The sequence below is a fragment of the Schistocerca serialis genome, chromosome 8 (assembly GCF_023864345.2).
Source record: "Schistocerca serialis cubense isolate TAMUIC-IGC-003099 chromosome 8, iqSchSeri2.2, whole genome shotgun sequence".
NCBI classification, from domain to species: Eukaryota; Metazoa; Arthropoda; class Insecta; order Orthoptera; family Acrididae; genus Schistocerca; species Schistocerca serialis.
The window spans coordinates 240,615,194-240,635,979 of NC_064645.1; the positions used below are offsets into that span (position 1 = coordinate 240,615,194).

Consider the following 20,786-nt stretch of genomic DNA (forward strand, 5'->3'; position numbering starts at 1 on the left):
TCTTATGTGTCACTACAGTATTGTTCATTACAACTTGGGACTTTTGGAACTCAAATGTTTTTCGTGTATCGGAAGCATGGAATGACTGGCTTAAACACCTAAAGACGAAACATAATAAGTAACTGTAGTAACCATTGTTCACTTTGTTCACTCTAAGTAAAAGAAGGCCAATAAATCTGGGTGACATCACAGCTGCAGAAAGCTGATGTCTTTGTTTACCCAAGAAAATAAATATTTTCATTCTAAACGAGTTTTCTTTTGTGTTAAAAGAAAAAAAAATATTTATGAAATTACATAGTGTTATATTGGAGCATAGTATTCGTTTGTGCTAACCAATTTTTTTGTGTAATGCATTTTCGTATTAAATGTTCTTTGCTGTATACTGCATGGTTAATATTATCTATATAGAAGCACTCATCAGTTGTTTTATCATTTAAGTTTCCTTAAAGATAATTATTTTCTCTTTTTTCGTAATACCACCTAGAATTATGTGTGAACCTTGTCATACTGTTGTATCAGAAATTGATCTTCCTGTTTTCAGTTGTGTTTCTGTATAGTAGATTATGCTAAAAAGTTTCAAAATTCTGAAGTTCCAATAACGCATAATAAAATATAAATTCCATACAGTCCGGATCTTTCCTTGTGTGATTGTCACATCTTTGGCAATCTGAAGGAAGACATGCATGGACATCGGTTCCAGACGGACATGACTGAACAAATAATGTATAAAGAACTTATTATAAAAACCCAAAACATAACAGACATGGTCGGTTGCTCTCAGATCCACAACTGCACCCACTGTTGCTCTTTCTTGTCTGTCTATCATTAATTTTATCATTAATTCTTAATTGTCTCACTTTGGACTTAACTGGATTTTCTTCTTAGATTTGGCATTCACAGATTTATTGTAACATGGTTATCCAAGTAAAATACATAATGCTATTTTTATGTAGTGCTCACAAGCACACAAGATTTTTCTTCATACACGTGAATAGTGTTTACTCTGATGTGATTTCCCTACGTGCAAAATCCCTGTTTTGTCTTATCTTTGTCAACCATTTCTGAAAGAATGCTGCACAGTGTACAAATGTTCTCACAATATTGGTATATGTTTTTCAAAATTATACCCTTTTTCTCATAATTTTTAATTGTTTTTGCAGACCTTCAACTCTCCATTTACTTGGTGCCTCCTTGAACACAGATACACTTGCCATAAATTTCTTGTTAATTATTATTAGTAGGTGATATGATACTCAGAGGAGACTTTAGCATAGTTGATTTGAAACTGTGCAGATAGTGCCAACCACACAGACACGAGCAGTAAGCAAGGCACTATTAAATTACTGAACAGCATGTGTATGAGAGACAGTAAAATGAAAACCAAACATCTGGCACAACAGGACCATGGAATGTTTACATCATGTAGCCAAAGATGTGAAAGATCTGAGCTGTACGGAGGATGTAGCAATGTTTCCCAACAAAATCACTAAGATATAGCTTTCGTCTGATTGGCAGTGCAGGGCCAGGCATTATTTTGCAACAGGATGATTACATCCAACAGCATTCTGATATTCTGAGGGAAAACAGCAAGCCAAGAGTAGAAATATCTCATATCTCCCCTGCCAAAAAAAATCCAGAGATGTTCACACAAGTTCCAGTAAGGTCATGATAACCTTCTTCTTCAACTGCAGGGTCGCAGGGTCCCTTTCCTCATAGAGATCGTCAAGCATGGAACCACAATCAATGAGCAGCAATGTGAAAACAACAGTAGCAACTGTGACATGCCAAGTCAAAATGCAAAGGAATAGTGCCGGACAGAATCATGCTGCTATACAATAACACCAATCATGCACTGCCAATTGGATGAAGGCTATGCTTCAGTGATTTCGTTGGGAAACATTTTTGGCTATCTGAAGAAAGACATGCATGGACGTCAGTTTCAGGCAGACTAAGAAGAGCAACAGTAGGTGCAGTTGTGGATCTGTCAGTAGCAGCCCATGTTGTACGAAACAGGAATTGATCATCTTGTCTCACAGTGGGTCAAATATCATAACACATGTGGTGTTTACTTTCAAATGTAACAGTTCCATAGTCCCATTGTGTTGGGTGTTCAGTTTTCATTTGAATGCCGTTATACACACATCAAAAAAAGTTTTGCGTCACCTTGGTTGGAAGAGTTCAGGAACCTGTACAGAAAGTTGGAACAGAGATCAACATAAACATCTTTTCCACCCTTTTTATTGCTCATGAAATCACACATTGTGTGTTGTACCACCATACAGCGAGACCTTCAGAGGTTGTGGTCCAGATTGCTGTACGGACCGGTACCTCTAATTCCCAGTAGCACATCCTCTTGCATTGACGCATGCCTGTGCTCGTCATGGCATACTATCCACAAGTTCATCAAGACACAGTTGGTCCAGCCAGTCCCACTCTTCAATGGCGATTCGGCGTGGATCCCTCAGAGTGGTTGGTGGGTCATGTCATCCATAAACAGTCCTTTTCAATCTGTCCCAGGCATGTTCAATAGGGTTCATGTCTGGAGAACACACTGGCCACTCTAGCTGAGCGATGTCATTATCCTGAAGGAAGTCATTCAGAAGATGTGCATGATGGGGGCGCGAATTGTTGTCCATGAAGATGAATGCCTCACCAATATTCTGCTGATATGGTTGCACTATTGGTCGGAGGATGGCATTCACATTTCATACAGCCATTACGGTGCCTTCCATGACCACCAGCGGTGTACGTCGGCCCCACATAATGCCACCCCAAAATAGCAAGGAACCTCCACCTTGCTGCACTCGCTGGACAGTGTGTCTAAGGCATTCAGCCTGACCGGGTTGCCTCCAAACATGTCTCCGACAATTGTCTGGTTGAAGGTATATGCAACACTTGTTGGTGAAGAGAACGTGATGCCAATCCTGAGCGGTCCATTCGGCATGTTGTTGGGCCCATCTGTACTGCGCTGCATGGTGTCGTGTTTGCAAAGATGGACCTTGCCATGGATGTCGGGAGTGAAGTTGCACATCATGCAGCCTACTGTGCACAGTTTGAGTTGTAACACAATGTTCTGTTTCTGCACGAAAAGCATTATTCAACAGGGTGGCATTGCTGTCAGGGTTCCTCCAAGCCATAATCCATAGGTAGTGGTCATCCATTGCAGTATTAGCCCTTGGGTGGCCTGACCGAGTCATGTCATTGACAGTTCCTGTCTCTCTGCATCTCCTCCATGTCTGAACAACTTCACTTTGGTTCACTCCGTGACACCTTAACACTTCCCTTATTGAGAACCCTTCCTTTCACAAAGTAACAATGTGGATGCAATTGAACTGCAGTATTGACCGTCTAGGCATGGTTGAACTCCAGACAACACTAGCTGTGTACCTCCGTCCTGGTGGAATGACTGGAATGACTGGAACTGATCAGCTGTCGGATCCCCTCCATCTAATTGGTGGTGCTCATGCATGGTTGTTTACATCTTTGGGTGGGTTTAGTGACATCTCTGAACAGTCAAAGGGACTGTGTCTGTGATACAGTATCCACAGTCAACATCTATCTTTAAGAGCTCTGGGAATCAAGGCGATGCTAAACCTTTTTTAATGTGTCTACATTATCAAGCTCATTTTATTTTGGCCAAACTTAGGCACACTGATGTATTAAGTTGATCCATTTATAATACCAATTTTGTCAATTATACCACTTTTGCAGACTGAATAGGAGATAACAAATGTTAGCTCTGTCATGGATTTTACTGAAGACTCAATAATTTCTTTAGCAATTGTGTTTCATATACAAGAGGATAGTAGTTTCACACTAAATATTATCTCAATTTCATTTTTTAGGTTGTCGAAAATAGTGGCTACGGTTCAAATAAATTTTCACTTGTGAGAAATAATGATGGAACTGCTTCACTCAAAGTAATTCGACCCTTGGATTATGAGGATACCCATGGCAACATCATGAGGTTCCAAATACAGGTTACTGATAAGGTTTGCTTCCACATGTTTTCAGTTCTTGTAAATAGATATCAGCATTGAAATGCATGACTCAAATTCATTAGTCCTTAATTTTGCTACCAGTACCTCTGCATGTTGCCATTTACATGCAACATATTAACATTCAGAGCAATATTAACACAACACTGTCGATAAATTACTTTTTTTTTAATGTGCACAATAGTCCTCTGTGATTAAATCAATGATTACATAAAGCTTTACCAATATGATTTTTCTGTTTCCATATCTGAATCCATAAATTACTGTGTACATGAAACATCATTTTTGCAAAATTATTCTGAGTGATTTTGACTGTGGATATTAATTAAAAATTGCAATACTGTTTTCCTTACTAATCAGCTACACACTTCTTACCTGGTGCAATTTGTGAACACAATTGTTCTATATCACTACTGCTTCTAATCATAAATAGTATTATGTTATGAAGTGTCAATGTACCTTCTATAAATTTCAGGGTGATAATGATACATCACAACAATATTACACAAGATATGCTTGGGTAACTGTTAAGCTCAGAGATATCAATGACAATATGCCTGTGTTTGAGAAACTTCATGCTGAGGTTACATTACCAGAAGACGTTGCAGCGGGAAAAATAGTTGAAATATTTAATGCAAAGGATCCTGATGGTGATGGCAAGAGCAAAGTGTCTTACAGTATCTCATATGATCTAGATGCTTTGCAGCACTTTTACATCAATCAGGATGGCAAAATACTGATTAAGAAAGAACTTGATAGAGAAGTCACTCCTTGGCATAAGGTAAGAAGCAAGCAGTATCTCCAATATTGATGAGTATGTGTCCATTCATTCAAGAATTGTGATCCATGTCATTTAAACACTGCAGAAACAAATTCATAACATGAAAAACAAGGTAATATTGAGATATACAGTCCCTATATCGAATAAAGAATTCAGATATTGTTTAACAGTACTTTATGTGAAATTGACCACACATTCGTTTTTTCTGCCAGAAATTTTTCGAGTGGCTGAATCTGAAGATTTACAAAACCACAGGGGTCTTGTTTTTAAACTGCTACTACTTTATTAGTGAAATTGAAGTTTTGAATCTTTATGTAAACTATCTATGATGTGTGATCTATTACAAATTAACTAAAAGCATGCCCATTGTTCTTGCTGTAGACATTTCTGTTCCAGCAAGTGAATAGTTGACGCCTGTCCTTCCTCATTCTACAGAAAATATTTGTTACTATTAGTAGTAAAAAGTGAATTTCAAAGGACAGGCAGGAAATCTTGGCCTGAGGCTTTTCATCATTTCATCAAATTTGTGGAAAGCTGGGCTCATATGTTCATTCAGCCATATGGATTCAGGTTTTTTTATGCTTTCTCTAAGGATAACTTCAAATGAATCCTTTGAAAAGCATGTAACCAATTCCTTTCCCCATACTCTTTCAAATAAGTTCATGCTTCATCTTTAATGATCTCAACATCAATGTGATGTTAATATCCAACTTACTTGCCTTTGCCATCATTCAGTACACAGTTCTCTGCAAATGCTGATGTTCATATGTGTGTGTGTGTGTGTGTGTGTGTGTGTGTGTGTACTGCTTTTTGTGGCAAGCAAGTCATATACGCATATTAACTTATCTGACAAGAGTCTTTTGTTTGCTAATGTTTCAGGTTAACATCTTAGCAGTTGATGATGGAATTCCAGCAAAGACATCCACAGCAACTTTGTTAGTCATTGTTGAAGATGTTAATGATAATCCACCACATCTCCTGGAGAATTATAACCCTGTTTTATATGAGCATACACCACCTACAGAAATTATAGAAATACTTGGAGCAGATGCTGATGATTATTCAAGAAATAATGGGCCACCATTCACATTTAGAATGGCTCCCAATGCAGATGATAAGATCAGGCAGTCATTCAGTGTAACTTTTGATCAAAGTAAGTTTTCTTTTTGATGCAGTCAATGCCATGAGTAATCATATTACACCAAAGAGGCTCTTTTTATATTTCCACAACAGTATTTTCTTGAGTTTAGATGTAAATACAAAGAGGCATTCTTTCAAGAACAGTATAAGGTAAGTGAAGACTGTTTACCCCATGTAGCCAAATTTGCGGTGTGTTTGTGTTTACATTTCTGGTCCACTTTCATTTTAATCTAACTGCATGTACAGGCAGAGTTGCAGTAATATGAAAGTATCATGGCAGAATATTTATTTCTTAGTTCATGTTTAGGAATTAGAAACATTTTCAGCTCACACCCACATATCCAGTAACACAAGTCATCGTTTTAAAAATCTGTGTACTAGTGGCATGAAAAACAGCTTGTGTTAATTCATGTCTTTGCTGGTGTATGATAGAGTATATGAAGTTCTCTATGTTCTAAGAGCAAAACATCTCCTTCAAGTACCAGGCTCATTCACATTCTAGACTGACTGACTGGTACCCATGTCTGCCCTCCCATATCAGTTGTTCTGTTATGCTGACTGATGCTGAATAAGTAAGTCGTGGGTGCAATAATGCCAGCTGCTCCCATGCAGCTGTCTGTCTGAGTAGCTCAGCTCCTGATGTGGACCCTCCTCTCCCACCTGCCCCAATGCACGATGCAGCGGCACATGCTGTGTTGCTGCCAAGCAGTACACGCAGAGGGGTGTGGGCAGGAATGTGTGTCTGTGCATCATTCTACTCCATACATTGATACCTTAGTACAAAACTAATACACCCTCAAAAAGATGTACCAATACAACTAGGAGGAATGACGTGATGGGCAAGGCCAATCTGCGCACAGGTTGCACATGTATTATACATTTATTTTTGAAGAACATCACAATACATTAACTTGAATTTCTTATATTGACAGTGCATTAACAATTCCTTATCAAAGCCATGATTTAGTTTGGATGGAGTATGCATAGAAACAAAATATCTTAACCAATCACAACACAAGTAATTTTGCTGCAAGTTGTCATTCTGTGTTTTTTAAAAAAAAATTTAAAAATTTTTGTTAAAAGTTAAGTTTACTAAATCTGAAAGGTTACACAGTATTTTAGAACAAGGACAGATCTTGACATGGCTGTGTATCCCAACCATGGGATCAATATTAACATATGATGAATTTTTTTCGGGTTATCAGCCGAGTGGTGGTGTCGTCTTGTCACAAGACAAAGCCACCACTCAGCCGATAACCTGAGAAGAATTCATCATTGGAATACGCCAAGAAAAACTGCAATCACAAATATTAACACATTTGAACAGATTCAAAGTTTTGCTAAGGGCATCTTAGTCCATCTGTTAACAAGACAAGACAGATTAACATTAGATGGAATCTGCAAAAGAACTAATGTTAATATCTCATAGTAAGTATATTAAACATTAGAGAAAGCAGTTTGTGATGTATGCAGCTGGTGCGACTTACACACCACTGTCTAATCAAGTTAATCCACTTACGCTAGTAATTTACTAAGCTGCATTTTTAGCCGTGTTAGACTACTAGGGGCTGCCATCTTATTACCTTATGCAGAACATAGTGTTCCACACAGACTTCTTAGCCAATACCTATGGCCACAATAACGCAGCAAAATAGTGCTATGCAGTTGAGGCCATGGGCACTGTTGCCCATGGAGCACTACGTTAGAACTTTTAATTTCTTCCTAGTTAAGGAAAACTGGGAAAGCATCTCCATTCAGAACAATGTTGATAGCATATACATGAGCTTTTGTAGTATATTTCTTCACTAATTTAATGTATCATTTCCAAAAGAAGTAAAAACAGTAAAACCTAACAACAATAAACAGTGGGTAAGTAAATGCACAACAATTTCCAGTGAGAGAAACAGATGTCTGCAGTAATGTTGTCAGAAATATAAGAGTTACCCAAGAATTTGCAGATTATTCTAAAACCTACAAAAGAATCTGTGGCAGAGCAGTCAGACAGGAAAAAACTATGTGGAATGACAGTTTGATAAGGAACTCGTCTAAAAAAATGAGAACCATGTGGAAGTTATAAGGAAATAAACTTGTAGCGCAATACAGAAAAAAAGTATTATTAACACTAGTGGGCTCAAAAGTCACAGACCCAAAATCTGTCATGACAAAATTCAATGAATATTTCACTTCACTATCTGACGACCTCATTCCAGTAAACTGTAAAGGGCCAGTACCAAGTTTCTCGACCAAATCAGTCAGTGTGGATGCCTCTATGTAGCTTTATAAAACAAATCCCACTGAAATTATAAGTAAAATTAAATCATTAAGCAATCAAATATCAAGTTGCCTTGATGAAGTACATGATTTCATATTAAAAATATGTGCTCACCACATAGCAAAACCATTGGCAAAAATTTTCAACCTTTCTCTAGAAACTGGTGTCTTTCCGGAAGTTATCAAAATAGCAAAAGCTTTAGCACCAAAGTCCTTCTCAAAAATTTTAGAAAAACAATTTTATGACAGGCTTTTCAGTTTCATAAATAAATATTAATGTCTTAGTGTACAACAAGGTTTTAGAAAGTCTAAACAGACAGCAATTTCTGAATTCTTAGACTGCGCTTTTAAATTCCCGTTAAAATTAGCTCGAGGTATTCTTCTAGACCTGTCAAAAGCCTTCAGTGTCCAAGTCCATAACATTCTGCTTGAAAAATTAAAAAGATGTGGAGTAGGAGATGCAGCACATAGCTGGTTGTGTTTGTGCCTCAAAAACTACAGGCAGAAGGTATCACTTCAGTATAAATTCAACACTAAGAACCAAAAAAAAAAAAAAAAACATTCCTTCCTTTGTGGTGAATTACCAATAAAATATGGTGTACCGCAGGGCTCAGTCTTACATCCATTGCTTTTTTTTTTATTTATGTGGATGGCTTTGTTGAATATATGAGTCCCAAAAAATCTATCCAATTTGCTGATTACACCAGCCATTTGCCTCCTGGATCCAGCCCATAAACCTTGCAGTCAACAGCAGAATGTTGTATGAAAAGAGTTTTTGAGTGATTCACAAAAAAAAAAAATAAATAAATAAATAAAAAATAAACTCATTGTAAATACTGAAAAAAACTGTGTGTGTTAACTTTTGTTTATTTCCTCCATCTAACCGAATGTCTGTGTTCAAGTATGATTAAAATATTGTCCCCTATAAAATGTAAGTGTCACAAAATTTTTGGATTTGGCAGTTCAGCAAGACTTAAAGTGGGACCCGCACATAAATAACTTGTCTAGGAAACTCTCTTTCATGTGCTGTGGTCTAAAATCATTAAAGTCTACAACAAGCAAAACAACAATATTGCAGATATGTTATGCACAGTTCCACTCCCTGCTTCGACATGGGACCATTTTCTGGGGACACTCAACAGACAGCATAAAGATATTAAGAATTTAAAAAAGATCTCTAAGAATGATTTGTGAACTTAAAAAGATGGAGGCCTACAAATCTCATTTTAATGAGCTTGGTGTTTGGAATGTTCCAAGCTCGTTCTCTTATGAAACTATCTTGTTCACATAAGACTACCTCTTGAAAACAGGCAAACTGATACAAAACAAAAATGTACACAACTATTGTACCAGAGGGAAATCAAATATTCACCAGAAATATTACAACTAAGCATACCAGAGGAGCATAATTAATGTTGATGTAATACTACACAATAAGATACCACAGGTAATAAAAATTGCTACCTACCCAAAATTTATAACTGAACTAAAGGCATTTCTAATGAAGCACTCTTTCTGTTCCGCAAAAGAATATCTGAATACGTAACAAAAATAAAACTTATTTAGAAATTAAATTCCAGGAATATTTACATAGTTTTAATTTGCTACTATCTGCTAAGACTACGTATTACTTCAACTTTTCTTTGACCTTTCCAATACCAATTGTACAATTTGTGCTGTAGGATATAACTGGGCCAATAAAAAATCAGTCATTCAGTCAAATATGTCGTTGTGTCTTAGAGTACTGTGTGAGTTGACATTTGTTAGGTTACATAACAACTACTGCCACTAGGTTAGTTAGTAAACAAATTCTGCATGGCATTGGACCAATATCCTGCCTCAACTTGGTATAATTAAGTTATATACTGTTGCTACATAGTTGTAGAGGAAATAGCAAGCTACCACTAACCTATTATTAATCTTGTAAAAACATTTTTGTAGAGTGAAACTAGACTTTTTTGAGTAGTGGATACATTAATTTTGTATGATTGTGTAATATGCATGATCTGTTTCTGTTGTGCATTTACTCTGTTTGATTTTGTTTGCTTACTTTATATGGAATTTATATTACATTCATATTATTACATTTACAATGTTGTGTTCATTGATGTAACTACTTGGCAATGATGGGTACAGATTTAATGTGGATTCTAGTACAATATCTATCCACGGACTGTTCTAACTACCCTTACTTTTCATTAGATTCATTCATAATAAGATATAAACTGCAGTCTTTGATCAATGTTCACGTGAGTAGTTGTGCACGTTTTATGTGTTTTATGTTATATGTATTTTGTGCAGCTGTGTTATGTCAGAGTTGTCACTGTCACTCATATCATCCTCAGTACTGGAGCTCTATCTATGTCAGTCTTTCTTCGTCTTCTGTATTCATGAGTCTGTTTGTGTATGACATGTTCTGCTTTCAAGATGTTGTTGGTGACTTTGTTAAATTACTAAATGAAGCATATGATGACTGTGATAAAACTACCCCAGACACTTTCTTTTGTTTGCAAAACAACCCACCAACTCACAGCCAATAATGCCACCCAGAGAACATGCTCATCTTCAACAATGTGTTTGAGGGAGACGTGCATTAGCTAAACTCAAATACCACATGAACAGTTCACTTTGAAGATACAACACAGTACAACCACAATGCCTAGCTCACTCTTTGTGTACACTACATATTCCAAAGGGAGCAATGAAGTCAACTCTAAATTACAGTTTGCAAGACAGACCAATGTGACGAGACATATCACTACCCAAAGCATGAATATGTGGTATCTGGTAGAACTGGTAATTTCCAAGAATGATTGTGCATCGAAGTCGCGGGGTCCAAATTACACATATCGAACGTGCGATTGTAAATCGATCATGCGGCTCTTGTCGTGGGCATTATGAATACGTTTACAGTGGTCACTACAACTACGACAAAAGAAGAACATTAAAAAAATACTGGTAATTACAAAGGAGATGACTTACTTTACTCGTCGTTGGTGTTGTTGTCATGTGAAAGACCATGTGAAGTGTACACTACAGGGACAATTCCCTTTTTGCCATAGCCTGGGTAAACTCTGTCAATGTCACACAAGAATTTCGGCAGAGTGTCACATGCATTAACTTTTCCCCACAAATGCAAGTTGTGGAAATAGAGATACTGAAACAAGTACAGTTCGTCTCTTTGTCCTGGATGCCCTTCTCTTTTAATGGAAGACTTCACAAATTTCCATAGCCGCTCGATATTCTGCATGTGCACACTAGGGGTATCCAAAGACATGAACTGTACAGACTGGTTCATGAACTCGTGGTCGAATCCTTCAGATTTCAGAGTCTTGTAGGACTGAAACCCATCTGTAATGACTTTAATACCAGGCAGCACGAAGTGCTTTATCAGACGCACTAAAGTGACCATGTCTCGGGACAATACTCTCACAACAAAACACTTCTGGTACTCTCTTTCTATTCCACCGAATACCCAAATATGATCGATTTCATTCTTTGAGGGTCGTCCTCTGTGGTTCTTCCTTCTAACTATATGAGATTCACGCACTTCCACAACTTTACTCACTCCACCAATTGGTACACTGTCGTTTGTCACTACCACATCACAGACTTATCTGCAAAACCTGAAAGAGTCACACGGTATTAGCAGATAATGTGCTTGCAATGTGTGGTCTCCAATCCAGCAAGATAGAAGAATTAAACTGGTCTGGATGAATAATTTGGAAGTGTTGAAACATGTATTCTTCCTGAAACTCGTTAGTTTTCTGCACTGTCCTCAATGAAATTGAATTGGTTTTTCAGCAGCAAAACTTCTCGTACGAAGTTTTACACACTTGGGCCACCACAGTCCCTCCTTTCGTTGTCCGGTAGTACTCCATATTTGTGACAAAAAATCAAACCATTTTCTACGCAGGATAAGCATGGAATTAGATTTTTCCATGTAAGAGAATCCACGGAATAAATGTCAATAACACCAGACATCACACTCACTATCAACAGAAAACGTCTGATTTTCCCAAGCAACTCACAAATAATTCGTGGAGGAATGTAATTTAGAACAACGAAAGGAACGACAGAAAACAGATAAAAATGACAATCACAAATAATTGATCATAACGCCCGCCATGAGACTTGCATGAATTTTCAATCACACATTCGATATGTGTCGTTTGGACACCATGAATTCAATAGGCAATCACTCTTGGAAATTACCCAACTCTAAATTACAGATTCCAAGACAGGCCAATGTGATGAGACATATCACTGCCCAAAGCATAAATGTGTGGTATCTGGCAGAACTGAACATTTATTTCTGTGTAAAATGCATCTATGCTGGATAGCTTGCAAGCATTGAAGGTTGAACAATTAACTGTTAAGAGAGGAATTGAATTTTCTATATCACTAATGACAAAGAGTAACTATAATGAAAAATACTAGTCACATGAAATATTTATGCACCACTGTACACTCACATTTGCAGGGACAGAATGAGATGCTACATATCTCCCTCCCACCTCTCCCGCCCTAGTGTTAACGATATTGCAGATTGAACCTCACATGTCATCCTGCAGGCATTACCACTGTTTTCTTGAAACCTGGGATTGTGCCATTGGAGCTTGTGGTTCCAGCAGGACATGAGGTACCAGTCTTTGGTGTTGTTTCCATCTCCGAGGCACCTGGCATCTGTAGTGTCTTGTGGTGGCTCTGGGGTGTGGGGACATTTTCTGGTGCTACATTCATATCTTCATTCGCCTCCTGCAGTCCTTGCTGTGTCCAATGCATTGAAAAATGCAGCCTTTAGTCTGTCTAGTGCAACAGTGCTGGCTTACCATTTACTCTAATCTGGAATGTGTGGCCACCTCTGCTAATCACCAGATGTGGTGGCTGCAACAGCTTGCGTACTGCATCATTGCATAACAAAATGTGTGCAATTCTCAAGATCTGCAAATACAAGCATCCCAGCCTGACTTCTGGACACCGTTGGTCTGAGCTGGTGTATGTGCTCTCGTAATCTGCATCAGCAGTATCATCTGCTATGCTGTGTAAGAATTCTTCTGGCAGACATAGCATTTGCCCATGCACTAGCTCTGCTGCTGTAGTTCTGAGATCACTTTTGAATGCCGAAGCTTGTAGTCTGAGGAGTACAATAGGTAATTCCTCAATCCAACTCTGCATCATGTGACATTGTAGAGCTGCTTTCAGTTGGCAGTGCAGCTGTTCAGTATACCATTTGATGCACAATGATAGGCTGTGATGCATATACGCTTCATGTCTAATAATGTAGCTAATGCTCTGAAAAGGTAGGCTTCGAATTTTCATCCCTGATCTGTGGTAATCCATAGCGGTACGCCAAACCGGTGATCCAACCGTGAAAAAATGTCTGCACCAGGGTTTCGGCTATGATATCCTTCATGGGGAATGCTTCAGGCCACCTGGTAAATCGGTCCACAACTGTAAGACAATAATTATAGCCTTCTGAGACTGTGAGCAGGCCTACAATATTGACGTGCACATGTTTGAAATGTTGATTTGGCAGCAGAAATGCGCCTAGCGGAGCTCTGACTTGCCATGTAATCTTGTTCCTCTGACACACAATGCAATGTTTGTCAAATGTTTTACAGTCTGCATGCATTCCAGGCCAGATGAAACTTTGTTTGACCAATCTGATAGTGGCTTGTACTTCTGGATGTGCCAAATTGTGTACTGATGCAGTTGCTTGTACTCGATAGTGTTGTGGCACAAATGGACATGCTTTCACTCCAGATAGGCCATCATACAATTCAACATTCGCTTCAGGCATCATGACACATTTTAACTTCAATCATCTTGGTTGTTTCAACAAATCTTGTAACTCATTATCACACTGGTGGGCATGGGCAAGGGCATCAAAATCAATGGTAGCCCTTACAACTTCAACATGTGAGTAGGTGTCTGCCATTGCATTCACAGCCTCTACACGTAATAGCACAACTGCTGGTATCTTCAGCTTCCTTTGTATGTAAACAATGCAGGTGGGGAATTGGCTAATGTAATCCAAATGGCATAGTCGCCTCAGTGATGCTTTTTCTGGTTTTACAGCAAAGGCGTACATCAGTGGCTTGTGATCTGTATAAATAGTGAACTTTCAGCTCTCCAGTAAATCCCTTAATTTCTTGAGTGTAGCGTAAGCTGCATGCAGTTTGCAGTCATAGGTTGCCCAATGTTGCTGTGAAGGTGATAACTTCAGACTGAAGAATGCTATCAGCTGCAAACAATGCTCAACCTGTTGTTACAGTATAGTGCCAACGGCTGTAGGCGAGGCATCAGCCATAAGTGCAAGTGGCTCCTGTGCCAAGGGATGTGCTAACTGTGCAGCCTCTGCAATTGCTGTTTGTGCTGCTTGAAACACATTGTCTGTCCAGTGAAACTTGTCGTTCGACTTTGGTACACTCTTAACAAATTCATACAGGGGTGCTGTTATCGATGTGTAACTGTATACAAATCTTTTTTCGATTTGTGATAGATGGTGCTGTAATAGTCATGCACCATTTAGATTGCCATCAATAAAATGGGGGCCAATTATCCTTCCTCCCATAATGCCGCACCATACATTAACCCACCAAGGTTGCTGATGTTCCACTTGTCGCAGCCATCGTGGATTTTCCATTGCCCAATAGCACGTATTATGCTGGTTTATGTTACCGCTGATGCTTCATCACTAAATAGAATGCATGTAAAAAATCTGTCATTGTCCCATAATTTCTCTTGTACCCAGTGGCAGAACTGTACACCATGTTCACAGTCATCGCCATGCAATTCCTGGTGCATAGAAATATGGTACGGGTGCAATCGATGTTGACGTAGCATTCTCAACACCGACGTTTTTGAGATTCCCGATTCTCACACAGTTTGTCTGCTACTGATGTGTGGATTAGCCGTGACAGCAGCTAAAACACCTACTTGGGCATAATCATCTGTTGCCGGTTGTGGTTAACATTTCACATGTGGCTGAACACTTCCTGTTTCCTTAAATAACGTAACTATCTGGTGAATGGTCCGGACACTTGGATGATGTCATCCAGGATACCAAGCAGCATACATAGCACACGCCCGTTGGGCATTTTGATCACTGTAGCCATACAGCAACACAATATCGACCTTTTCCACAATTGGTAAATGGTCCATTTTAACAAATAAAACATTCATATTTCTTTACGTACTACACGAATATGTAATAAAAAATGGGGGTTCCTTTTTTAAAAAAATGACATCTAGTGGGCCAACCATAGCACCATCTGGTTTCCCCCCGTCAAGCTAGATGAGTGTTGTTCTTTGTAATTTTTTCGTTTGATGCTTATTTCGTGAGATATTTGGCCCGGTCACTATCAATGGACCACCCTGTATATATAAAAAAGATGTTCACCCGTAGGTGGTGGGGGGGAACCTTCTTAAGTACTGTGTGCTCTCCCTCAGAGTTCAAGTTCTCTACATACCTAATTTCACTGAAATCAGTTCAGTGATTTAATGTTGAAAATGTAACAGACGGAGCTACTGTCACGTTTAATAATATTACTGTGGAAGTATGGATTAAATGTGCTAAGGATTGTATAGAGTATTCTATTCATCATGTTGAATCGTATTATGTAAGAAATATCAATCAATAAAAGCATTTTCACAAATATGATAATGTTCAAAAGTCAAAGAGTAAATACCATTGATTTTCAAAGAGCAAATATTTTTCCCTAATTCGTGTAATATTCTTTAAATCAATAAATATCTTGAACTTTACAGTTTCTAAAGTAGCCTGTGTTATTTCTTAAGGTTCAGTCTACCTCCTTACCAAGTTTCATCAAAATCAGTTCAGCAGTTTAGTCAGCAAAACATAATGGACAGAATTACTATTAGTATGGATTAATGAAGTACACAGTCTAATGGAAGGAAGAAAGGCCCATCCCAACCAACAACTGGAAATGATGTACACAATTAGCATGTATCCTGACTCCACCTGTAGTAATGTGAGAACAAGAGACCGATCAGTGAATGCGTTGTTCGTTCTTTGGACGAATAGCTGATTTCTCTGGTTTGATGTTTATTCTTTCTTTATCTTTTTTTTTGTTTTAGAGCCATACTTCTGATGTTAGTCCAAATAAAATAAATGTCTCTTAGTATATGTGGGTTTGATTTATGACCTATATATGACAACGGATCAGGGTCGACAATTCGAATCTAATCTGTTCAATGAACTGGCCAGACTGTGTGGATTCCAGCGTCATCACACAACCAGTTGCAATCCGGAAAGCAACAGGATGGTGGAAAGGTGGCACAAAACACTGAAGGCAGCCCTCATGTGTCACCAAGAGAGTTGGAGAGAGGCACTACCACTAGTACTTCTTGATTTACGGACTGCCTATAAGGCAGATATAGGCTAGGCGCACCAGTAGCGGAGATGGTTTAAGGAGAACCATTGAGAATTTGTGCAGACTATCTCACAACAGCACCACACAACCACACAAATGTAGCTACCACTGCTGGGACAGCACATTCATGACCATGCAGCAAGGATGAGAGGGCCACTGGCATCCCATCATGGTGACCATCCGGTCTTTGTGCACAAAGCTTGGGATCGCTCACACATCATGTTGCGCAGAGACGCCATATGGGCTTCCCTTCAACCTCCTTATAGTGGGCCCTACCAAGTACTGCAACATAATGCCCATGCTATAGACATCGCACAAAATGGAAAAACTGTCAGGTTGTCCATTGAAAGAGTGAAACCATCATGGGCCTTACCATCGCCAAAGCACGAAAGCACTCCTTCAGTTCAGGATGATTGAGGGTCAGGCAAGCCTATACCCAGTCAAACTGAAGAGAGAATGCCAAAATGGCAGAGGACTACAGAAGAACCAGTCAGACCTGTGCTCACAATGACACGTCAACCAGTCATCAGTATAAGTGCTGGATGACAAGTCAAATTCAAATACCCCTACATCCCAGGTGCTCCGCACTTTAAGGGGGGGCTGTGTAAGAAAAAGAGACTGATCAGTGAAGTGCACTGTTTGTTCTTTGGATGAATGCCTGATTTCTGTGGTTTGAGTTTTATACTTTGTTTTATGTTTCTTTTTTTTTTTTTTTTTTTTTTAAATTATGTACTTCTGCCATTACTCCAAATAAAATAAATATCGGGTTTGATTTCTGACCTACAGTTATGTTTAATGTTTTCTCTACTATGCCGCAGGAGAAACTTTTTTCTGTGCACAGTTGCAGTATTTCCATGTGTGACTGAATGAATGGTCAAACATGAGCATGTATCCACATTGTTGTGGCAGCAAAAGGATATTTTCATTGTTTTGATAGTTGCTGTTGTATGGCTGATTTACCAACTGACTAAGCTAATTTGAATAGTGATGGTAACAGTGGAATTAACGGAAGGAATGAACAAGCTATGTCTGCAAATGGAAAAAATTGAACAATACAATTGTGCATGATAACAGAAAGGAATATATCTATATCTCTGAACAATTTATTCCTGTGAAGAAGCAATTTTTTGAAAGTTATATCATTGATTCTTGAAGAGGTTAAAGAAGAAAAATTATGTTGGCCAGAATAAGAATTTCACAGTAATGGAGGTACAGCTGAAAGTTACTATTAGTTCATCGTTTGAGGAAATTGAATGTATCTATGCGCATCTATTACACCCATAAGAGACTGATATAGCTGTAACAGAAAAGAGACTACAAGTAGTTTAGTCATCAAAATAATACACTGAACTCATGAAAAGTGCTGAGAATGCATAAGTCAAAGAAATGAGGACTGAGAATTTTGAAAGACTTTTCCTACTCAAAATTAAATTTTGATCAGTGCTAGTAAGTAGCAGGAAGTTCATGAAGTAGGATGATTTTACAGCTGTCAGTGTGCACCGTATTGAAGTTTTCTATTAGTGACAAAATTTTAGAAAAAGTAACCCACAAAAAGAAAAGTGGAAAATATTCTGTGCCACATGTTATCTTTTCAGTGAGATACCATCATGGCATTCCATTAAAATGCTAAAATATGGTTATGTTTATGATGCACCTGTGTATCTGATGTTCAGCAGAAGTCTCAATGCAGAGACAGAAAGATGTGAGGGTCCTGTATCCTCGCATGCTGTAAATTGTGATCTTCTTTAACATTTTGTTCAAGATTTTTTGTCTAGCATTACCATAAGGTGCGCGCGGGTCTCCCGCGTCGCTCCCCTATGCTCTGTAAAGAAGTATGGGACTCATCATCATCATCACCATAAACGAAGTATTATATTAATGCAGCTGCAACTGGTTTAGCAGTCAAAAATTAATCTTTTTGTACTGACAGTGTATCTTGTTTTTGTTGTCATGTGAGGTACACTTGGTGTAATGAGTCAAGTGGTCGGTTGGCTGCTCACATTAGATGTAGTCATGTTTCAGACATATTTATTTGTAGATAATCAATGCTATGCCTAGTCTAATTATTTGCACCACATTTTCATCAAATCAGAAGTTTCAGTGGGAAGCAGTTAATTGGTACTGTGGCACATGGGATGTTACTAAATCAAAGCATAGTTGGAATTGGTTTGAGACAAATAAAAATTTTAACAATAAAACATTCAGCCTGTGATCCACCATTAACTGTTATCAGTTGAATACTTCATAGTCTGTTTCCTAAAATGGCAGCCGAAGAATACAATAATTACCTGACATTGTTGGCTGGAGAGTGATCAATTAATTCAATCTAAAGAAAGTGTCTGATATGATTTTTTTTTTTTTTTTACTGTCTTGATCATATGTATGAACTCTGGATTTGACAGGACTAAGCTGCCATCTTCAGATCCACAGAGCAGAGGTTATGGTTAGGAAATCATACTGTGCAATCAACCACATGTAGTAGTTGTGTGTGGGTTTTTTTTTTTTTTTTTTTTTTGTTTTTTTTAACTATCTTAATGGACTCATAATAAAAAGAGAGTAGAACATTAAAAAATACAGCTACATTTTCTTGGCAAGATAGAGTCATATAAGTGTGGCTGTTGGCAACAAACTCAGCCAATCCAGACACATGCAGCACTTCTTGATGTGCCACACTTGTAAGATTCTATTTTGGCATGAAAACACAGCTATATTTTGTAATGCTCTACTGTCTTTTATTATACGTCCGTTACTGTGGTACTACAACAAATATGTGGTTTTTCATATAGTGTGATATCATAACCTTCACTCTGTGGATCTGAAGATGGCAGCTTAATCCTTTCAGAACTAGTAATCGCTGTTTAAGAGATGTGCAAGTTTTCTGATCTGCCTTGTACGTACTGTCTTTATTTAATGTGTTTTCAATGTGTGCAGTAATCAAAGAATTGCAGCAGCAAGAAAGGCATTCCAATCAATAAATCCTCACATGATACAACACTTGTCCATTTGTGCATGAATGCTTTGGAAGGTAACAATAAAGCATAAATATTTAATTCATACAGCTGCCTGAACATTTTCAGGTAGATTGTAATGCTGTGCCGAAAAGATATGTTGTAAAACTTACATATCTGCTGAAAGTGTAATTTAGTAAAACTCCTTTTTACTCAAAGCCAACCCTAATTGAGATAGGCCCTTGTTCCACTGCACTCCTAAATCATATGTTCCACACTTTCAGTAATGTCCCTTTCCATAGTTAAAAAATAATGGTCAAGTATTTCATCACCATTTTGTAGATCAAATTTATGGACATGTTCAAAATTGATCAGTCTCAGGATAGAGAGCTTACAATATTTCAGACAACATACTGACATCCAAATAAATGTCAGAAAGCATATTTCATCAACTCTTCAGCTCCAAAATGTATTATTGTCAGAAATAATATTAAACAAGATGAAACACAGTTAGCATGATGATGACCAGAAAGGAAAGCAAAATCTAACACCCAAAAGAATGTTTGCTGAAACCTTATTCTTTGGAAATGTGCTGCTATCTTCAAACAATAATTTATCCTACCATCTGTTTATGAGAAAAAGTGCTTGAAACAAACAAGTTACAATGCATCTCAAACATCTTTATAGTATTTAAATATATTTCTTGCCCAGTTAGATGGTGAGAGACAAATGATGTTCCATACAGATTGAAACCACTGAAATTTTTAGAACTGAATTTTACATGTCAAAGGCAATACATTTCCTAGTAGAGCAGCATTTAGCATACACTGAAATTGAGTTTGTGCCAACATCTTGACCTTGCTGATATGTACAAATGCAAACTGATTTTAACATTTAGTCTCAGTAAATTACAGTTTGTTGATTCAGTTCCAGTAGTGTCACTAAATGTGATAAATTAGTAACACCTTCTTGAAGCAGAGAAGCATTTCACGGTGTTTTTTTCACGTGTTGATGGTGAACTATTGTTCAGACACATCAGTTAAAAGGAAGGGCAGATTAGTACGGCTAAACATCCTGTTGATAACAAGATCATTTGGATTAATGTGTTGCAGTACATGTTGGTAAAAGCTAATCCTGTGGTTCACATATGTTAAAAACATATTTAGGGCAATACATCACATTTGCCATCAGAGTACTACTCCAGAAGTGATGGAGGTATGTCAGTGGATAACTTTAACATGGGACAAAA

At 38.0% G+C, this 20,786-nt stretch overlaps 1 protein-coding gene across 1 annotated transcript in view; it reads left to right on the forward strand.

Moving 5' to 3' along the window:
- The window catches only part of LOC126416950 (neural-cadherin-like), a 154,475-nt gene that overhangs the window by 84,837 nt on the left and 48,852 nt on the right, over positions 1-20,786 (forward strand). Inside the window, exons 7-9 of the mRNA XM_050084830.1 lie at positions 3,846-3,992; positions 4,474-4,779; positions 5,659-5,932. Coding sequence (XP_049940787.1) covers positions 3,846-3,992; positions 4,474-4,779; positions 5,659-5,932 — 727 coding nt within the window. The remainder of the gene's footprint in view (positions 1-3,845; positions 3,993-4,473; positions 4,780-5,658; positions 5,933-20,786) is intronic.